The following is an 8,206-nucleotide window of genomic DNA, read 5'->3' as shown; positions in this document are numbered from 1 at the left end:
AGTGCTGTTAGAGTTTGTTTTATGTATTTTGGAGCCCTGTCATTGGGTGCGTAGATGTTTATTATGGTTATGTCTTCATGATGTATCATCCCCTTAATCATTATATAGTGTCCTTCTTTGTCTTTTATGGTGGATTTTGTTTTGAAGTCTATTTTATCTGAGATTAGAATTTAAAGCAATTTGTTTTTGATGTGCCTCAGTGTCTTTTTTTTATTAAATTATTTTATGCTTGGGATTTGTTGAGCTTCTGGGATCTTTGGTTTTATAGCTGCCATTGTCAAATTTGAACAACTTTTGGCTGTCATTTCTTCAAATCCTTTTTTTTTTCCTTTCTCTCTTCTCTTTCCTCTAATGTCTCCCAATCACACGTGTGTTTAGTCAGCTGAAGTTGTCCCACAACTCACTGATGTATAATTCCTTTTTTTCCCCCAAAGTTTATTTTTCCAATATGTTATCTTGTGGATAGTTTTTATTGCTATGTCTTCAAATTCACTAATTATTATGCAGTGTCTAATCTGTCAATCTAATCTGAAGTAAATTTTTAAAATTTCATGCATTACAGTGTTCATTTCTAGACATTCAATTTGGGTCTTTTTTATATTTTCCACATCTCTACTTTACATATTCAATCTTTCTTCTATCTTGCTGAACATATGGCATATAATGGTAAAAACTGTTTTAATGACTTTGTCTACTAATGCTACCATCTATTTAACTTTTGAGACAGTTTCTACTCATTATGGGTCATAACTTCCTGCTTCTTTGCATGGCTAGTAAGTTTTAATTGGTTGCCAAGTATTGTGAATTTTATCTTCTTGGGTGATTTCTGCATTCCAATAAATATTCTTAAGGTTTGTTCTGGGACATGGTCAAGCTACTTGGAAGTAATTTGATCCTAGTTTATTAAGAAAATGTTCCGCATCCCACTTTGGTGAGTGGTGTCTGGGGTCTTAAAAGCTTGCAAGTGGCCATCTGAGATACATCAATTGGTCCCAACCACCTGCAGTAAAGGAGCATGAAGAACACCAAAGACATAAGGAAAATATTAGCCGAAGAAACAGAAAGGGCCACATAAACCAGAGACTTCATCAGCCAGAGACCAGAAGAACTAGATGGTGCCTGGCTACCACCAATGACCGCCCTGGAGAGGGAACACAACAGAAAGTCCTTGAAGGAGCAGGAGAAAGGTGGGGTGCAGAACTCAAATTCTAGTAAAAAGACCAGGCTTAATGGTCTGAGACTGGAGGAACCCCAGAAAGCATGGCCCCCAGACTCTCTGTCAGCCTAGAATTAAAACGATTTCTGAGGCCAACTCTTCAGACAAAGATTGGACTGGACTGTGGGACATAAAATGATACTCGTGAAGAGCGTGCTTTCTAACTCAAGTAGATACCTGAAACTAAATGGGCAGCTTCTGTCCAGAGGTGAGATGAGAAGGCAGAAAGGGTTAGGAGCTGGTTAATGGACATGGGAAATCGGAGGTAGAAAGGAGGAGTGTGCTGTCACAGTATAGGGACAGCAGTTAGGGTCACATACAATGTATGTATAAATTTTTGTATGAGACTAACTTGAAATGTAAACTTTCACTTAAACTACAACAATAAACAAACAAAAAGAAAGAAAGTAATCTGATCCTTCTGAGTCTTATTTTTAAGCTTTGTTAGGCATGATAAGAACACCATTTAGTCTAGGACTAACTCTGCTGCACCACTGAGGCAAAACCTTGTGAATACACAACTCAATGCCCTATGATTATGAGATTTTTTTTCTTACTCTGGCTACTGGTAAAATAAACTATTCCTGGCTCTGTGTGAGCTCTGAGGATTGTTTCCTGTAATCTTTTTAGGTGATTCTTACCCTGGCATGGGTAGTTTCCAGATCACATACATTGATCAGTTCTCAGATGAATGCTTCAAGCAGATACTCTGCAGATACCCAGAATTCTCTCTGTGAAACTCTCTCTGGCATTCTTCCCTGCAAACTCTAGCTGCCTTGGTCTCCCTGGACTCCTAATTCCATTTCCTCAATTCAGGAAGACCACTGGGGTCCAAGTTCTGTGGTCTGGAAACTCTCGAAACTTTTCAGGGAGTAAGCTGGGGCTTACTTGTAGTGCTCACATCTCATTTGTTTCCTGTCTCTCCTGAATCAATACTGTTCACTATCTGATGTCCAATGTCTTGAAAACAGTTCTTCCATATATTCTGATTTTTTAGTCATTTTAAGTGACAGGGTGAATCTGGTGGTCCCTGTTCCTCCACTGTGGCTGGAAGTAGAAGTCAGAGTAATTTAATTTTATATTGTTTAAAGAAGTTAAATAATCAAAAAGGCACTGTTGATGGTATTTCAAATTAATTACTTCACAAATATTTATTCACTGTTACTGGAGGTCAGGCACTATGGTAAACAGTTGAGATACAGCATTAAGCAAGACACACACAATAATTATCTATCCTGAGGCTCACAGATATTTATCGATAAATTAAATCTGTCAACAGTACTTTATTACAAACAATGTTATTAACAAGATAAAAGTTAGTAGACTCTAAATTTGTCCTAAAAGAAAAACTTAACAGATAATTCCTCTATTATTTTCCTACATTCTTTATATTCTTCCATGATGTAGAAGTTGTTACTATGAGGTCTGATCCTAAAATGAGTTTCATTAGTCTTTAATCCAGTAGTCCACAAAATGTTTTTGACTGTGCATAGCTATCAGCAAAAATCTGAGCATGTCTCCCAATATTTCTAAACTATACATATATATATTATATATATATTATATATCTATGCTCACATATTCTAAAGACATTTTTAAAGGATGAGAAAAATAAAAATTCAGATACTGTGCTCTTGCACTCCAAGAACTGTCTTGACCACTCTTCTCTGAAGACTACTGTACTAGACTATCAATCAAAACCACTGCTTAAGAGCCAGCTATTTAAAAAACTAATTCTAGAATGGAGGCTGTTAATGTTCTGGCTGAATTTCTTGATGGTGCCATCTGTTGATGGGTTCTCTTTTCTTAGTTACCTTATTTACTACTCACGATTTACTAGTAGTGCAGGTTAGTTTATGATCCAGGTAGTTAAATAATGAATTTTAATGTAGTTGTTCTATCTGACCATATCATTGCGTCTAAGAAATTGTGTCCTTATAATATTGTTTACATTTAAAATAGAAGTTCTAATAACATGCTCTCCTTTTTATGAATGTTACATACGTGTAAAAGGATAAAAGTATTTATTTCAGGGTTGAGTTTGCGTTTTCCATCCACATGCATGCTCGCCTAGATTTAGTTTTGCCCCCCTGAGGGATCATGACACACAATCACGTAAAAATAATGGTCAGGGTAACTGGCATAGTATATGGCCTTGAAATAGTTTCATCTGGATATGTTTGTCTCTGTACATCAGACATTTAATCTTGTCCTTATTACTACCATGTTGTAAATGTATTAACTAGCTCAGTCACTGTCCTCATTATCACCCTACTCTAATCAATTTTATTAACCAGCTCAGTCACAAGTATCTCGAAGGGTTCGGAAGCCTCCCAAAACAAATTATTACACAAAACGTACAAGAAAAGTTACCTTTCTCATCGGGAAGAGATGGAATGCTATCACTTCGTACAGAATCATCTGCTGCAGTCTGAACATGTTCATCAATAGAACTCTCCGTCTTTTCACCATGAAGTTTCTTTTCATTTTCCTTAGAAGATGGGACTGAAGGACTTTCTTGACGGCTGCTACCACTGCTACTCCTGTTCATGGATATTACGAAAACAAATAAACAAAAAAATAAGGATCACAACTTCAAACACAAACTTCCTGGGCCAAGGGAATGTGCCTTATAATCAAGATATGAAATGAAGTAAGATGTAACATAATACAGAAAAAGCAAAACAGACACAAGTCTGACAAGAAACTGTTTTGGAAAAGGTGAGAGAGGAAGGTTGCACTTTTAAATAAACAGTCATGATGAACAACCACTATTCTGAGGCTATCACTCTCTTTTTTCATTTAAAAATCAACCCTGAGAAGCCAGCACAACTTGTGCAAGGCAAGGTCATGGAAGCTCCATAGACACATCAAAACTCCCTGAGGGACCAAATTACTGGGCTGAGGGCCGCAGGGACCATGGTCTCAGGGGAACATCTAGCTCAACTGGTATAACACAGTGTATAAAGAAAATGCTCTACATTCTACTTTGGTGAGTAGCATCTGGGGCGTTAAAAGCTTGTTAGCAGCCATGCAAGGTACTCCACTGGTCTCACCCCATCAGGAACAAGGGAGAATGAAGAAAACTAAAGACACAAGGGAAAGATTAGTCCAAAGGATTAATGGACCACAACTACCACAGCCTTCACCAGACTGAGTCCAGCACAACTAGATGGTGCCCAGCTACCACCATCGACTGCTCTGACAGGGATCAAAATAGAGGGTACTGGACAGAGCCGGAGAAAAATGTAGAACAAAATTCTAACTGATTAAAAAAACCGGACTACTGTACTGACAGAGACTGGAGAAACCTCAAGAGTATCGCCCCCAGAACACCTTCTCGCTCAGTAATGAAGTCACTCCTGAAGTCCACCCTTCAGCCAAAGATTAGACAGGCCCATAAAACAGAACGAGAATTAAGTGGCACACCAGCCAAGGGGCAAGGACTAGAAGGCAGGAGGGGACAGGAAAGCTGATAACAGAGAATCCACGGTTGAGAAGGGAGAGTGCTGACATATCGTGGAATTGGTAATCAGTGTCACAAAACAATATGTGTACAAACTGTTTAATGAGAAGCTAGTTTGTTCCGTAAACCTTCATCTAAAGTACAAAAAAAAAAAAAGAAAAATCAAACCTGAATCTATTGCCCTGAAGTAATCTTTAAACCTTAAACCAAAAATATCCCCTGAAGTCTTCTTAAAATCTTTACTAGCCTGTATTTTAGTAAAGAACGTCTGCCATGAGCATTGTTATGGACTGAATTGTGTCCCCACAAAATTTGTGTGTAGACTTGGCTAGTTCATGATTCCCAGTGTTGTGTGATTGTCCACCATTTTGTCATCTGATGTGATTTTCCTATGTGTTGTAAATTCTACCTCTATAATGTTAATGAGGTAGGATTAGAGGCAGTTATGTTAATGAGGCAGGACTCAATCTACAAGATTAGGCTGTGTTTTAAGTCAATCTCTTGTGAGATATAAAAGAGAGAAGTGAGCAGAGAGACAGGGGGCCTCACACCACCAAAAAACAAGAGCCAAGAGAATAGCATGTCCTTTGGACCCGGGGTCCCTGCACTGAGAAGCTCCTCGACTGGGGAAGACTGATGACAAGCATCTTCTCCTAGAACAACAGAGAGAGAAAGCCTTCCCCTGGAGCTGGCACCCTGAATTTGGGCTTCTAATCTCTTAGACTGTGAGAGAATAAATTTCTCTTTGTTAAAGCTATCCACTTGTGGTATTTCTGTTATAGCAGTACTAGACAAATAAGACAAGCATTGTGCTCTTTTGATCTACATGGGAGTAAACTGTCAACTCAACAGAGTAGACAGGAAGCTTAGGGGGCAATGAGTTTATGTTAATGGAGAGGAACAATTCAGAAAAGGAGCATGAGAACGGTTGCACAACTTGAAGAATGTAATCAATGTCACTGAACTGTACATGTAGAAACTGCTGAACTGGTGGATGTTCTGGTATGCATATTCTCAACAACAACAACAAATAAAATAATTTTTTAAAATTCAAACTTCTGGGAAAGGGGGCTTTTACTCCATGTTTACACTTTCTTACTTTTCACTAATTTCACAATTTATCACAATCCATTTTCACTCTAACTGCTCCGCTGCAACTGTTCTTGCTAAATTCTACCTAAATGTTCAATTGCCAAATCCATAAACAGTTTATTTCTCCTAACATTAAGCACTGTTAACCTCCGTGTCTTTTAAAAACTGTATTTGCTAAAGAAAATGTAGTAAAATGTTAATATCAGGATAATCTGGGTGAAAGATATTTGGGATTTTTGTATTACTGTAATTTTCTCTAAGCCTGTAATTATGTCAAAATTAAATATTAAATTAAAGAGCTCTCTTTTCTTAAATTTCATGACTCTACTCTCTCCTACTTCTCTTCCCACCCCCTAACAAGTGTTCTTGGGTTTGTCTGGTTTAACCATTGTTTTTGAAAGGATGTATCTTCTAATAAAGCTATGAGGTGAAAGATACGATGCAGAAGACAGCAAGGGATTTGAAGTCAGAAGGCCATAAGGTTGAATTTCAATTCTCCCATTTATTATACACCAATCATTCGGTCAATAGCCAGGTAGTGTATTGCCTATTTTGCACAACGCACTTTGCTAAGTTCTGGGGATACAAGTAAGACACAGTCCCCACTAAAATGGATATAATAAAAAAGATAGACAATAACAAGTGTTGCCAATGATGTGGAGAAATTGGAACCCTGATACATTGCTGGTGGGAATGTAAAATTGGACAGCTGCTTTGGAAAACATTTTGGCAGTTCCTAAAAAAAGTTAAACATAGAATTATCATATGACCCACTTCTAGGTAAATACTCAAGAGAAATGAAAACCTATGTCTGCACAAAATCTTGTGCACAAATGTTCATAGCAGCATTATTCAAAATAGCCAAAAAAAGGAAAATGGATGATGAATGGATAAATAAAATGTGATATATACAATGGAATATTATTCAACCATAGAAAGGAATAAAGTAGTGATAGATGCTACAAAATGGATGAACCCTGAAAACACTTGCTAGTAGATTAGTGATTGCCAGGGGATGTGGGTTGGAATGGGGATGGGGAGTGACTGCTACCGTGTATGGTGTTTCTTTTGGGAGTGATGAAAATGTTCTGGAATTAGACAGTGGTGATCAATGCATATTTTTGTGAATATATTAAAAACTACTGAATCGTACACATCACAAGGGTTAACTTCATGGTATGTGAATTATCTCAATAATGCTGTTATTTAAAAAATTAAACACATACACACACAAAATAAGACATGGTCCCTACCCTCAAAGAGCTTCTAGTCTAGTCTATAATGAACAAGTAAGAGAATAAGGATTGTAGAGGGCGGTAGAGGCTATAATCATATTCAGAGTGCGGTGGGAGAACACAGAAAGGATATCTAAAGCAGACAAGAGGTAGGAACTGAATCCTGAAGGGTAAGTAAAAGTAAACTAAATGAAATGGAGAGAGGAGGGTCTAGAAAGAAGATACATCAAACGTAATGGCACAGAAAACAAAAAGCATGGTTCTTCTACAGAATTGTAAATAGAATTAGTGGAGTATGATAAGAGGGGGAAATTCCAAGAGACAAGGCTGGAGGTAGACCAAAGGCCCAATTACAAATAGACTCTGTGCTATGCTAAGTGCTTTAGATGACCTTCAATGTTCTGAGGGAATACTGAAGGTTTCAAACAGGGGAATAACCAAACTGGCTGCAATTTTAAAAAATCACCCTGGTACCAGGTGGCTAATGAATAGAGTGGGTAAAGATTAGAGGACAGGGAGATCTATTAGGAGTTATCTGCAGTAATCCAAATGATATCCTAAATAAAGTACCTAAGTGTCAGTGAAGGCAAGAAATTTAATCCTTCTGAGCTTTAGTTTACTCATTTGTAAAATGCGGTTCCCACCACCAACTTCACAACGTCCTTGTGAGAACTAAATGAAATAAAGTCTGTCAAAAATCTAGCAGAGTGCCAGACACATACTAGGTACTCAATTAACTGCTAGTACTTACCCCACATTAATTTCTACATTATTATTCTCATGATTTAATTTTTTAAATTGAGGTTTTACTATACTTTGACAGCGTAGGTATCCTACTTCTAAGGCTGGAAAGTAGCCTCTGAAGTCTTCTAATCCCAGAAGAGAATATAATAATGATATTAATACTGTGACAAAGTATTCAATCTTCTTTTTTAGTGATAAAAATTAGTATATACAGTAATGTCAAGAAATATGGATGTCAAAAGAAAAACAGGAGAGGACACAAATAACCCAAATAAGAAATGAAATGGGGGACATTACAACAGACCCAACTGAAATTAAAAGGATTCTAACAGAATATTATGAAAAACTATACTCCAACAAATTTGAAAACCTAGAGAAAATGGATAAATTTCTAGAAACACATGGCCTACCCAAACTACAGCAAAGTGATGTTGAAAATCTGAACAGACCCAT

General features: G+C 37.3%; 1 protein-coding gene across 3 annotated transcripts in view; it reads right to left on the bottom strand.

The window, feature by feature from the left end:
- CEP350 (centrosomal protein 350) overlaps nt 1–8,206 on the bottom strand; it is a 174,643-nt gene that overhangs the window by 74,538 nt on the left and 91,899 nt on the right. For all 3 annotated transcript variants that reach the window (XM_023728085.1, XM_004372876.2, XM_023728084.1), the window contains one exon: nt 3,590–3,759. In XM_023728085.1, the coding sequence (XP_023583853.1) occupies nt 3,590–3,759 (170 nt within the window). The remainder of the gene's footprint in view (nt 1–3,589; nt 3,760–8,206) is intronic.

The sequence above is a fragment of the Trichechus manatus genome, unplaced genomic scaffold, assembly GCF_000243295.1.
Source record: "Trichechus manatus latirostris isolate Lorelei unplaced genomic scaffold, TriManLat1.0 scaffold00021, whole genome shotgun sequence".
Classification (NCBI taxonomy): Eukaryota; Metazoa; Chordata; class Mammalia; order Sirenia; family Trichechidae; genus Trichechus; species Trichechus manatus.
The sequence above is the reverse complement of the archived record's forward strand: the minus strand, read 5'-3'. Positions and strand labels throughout refer to the sequence as shown.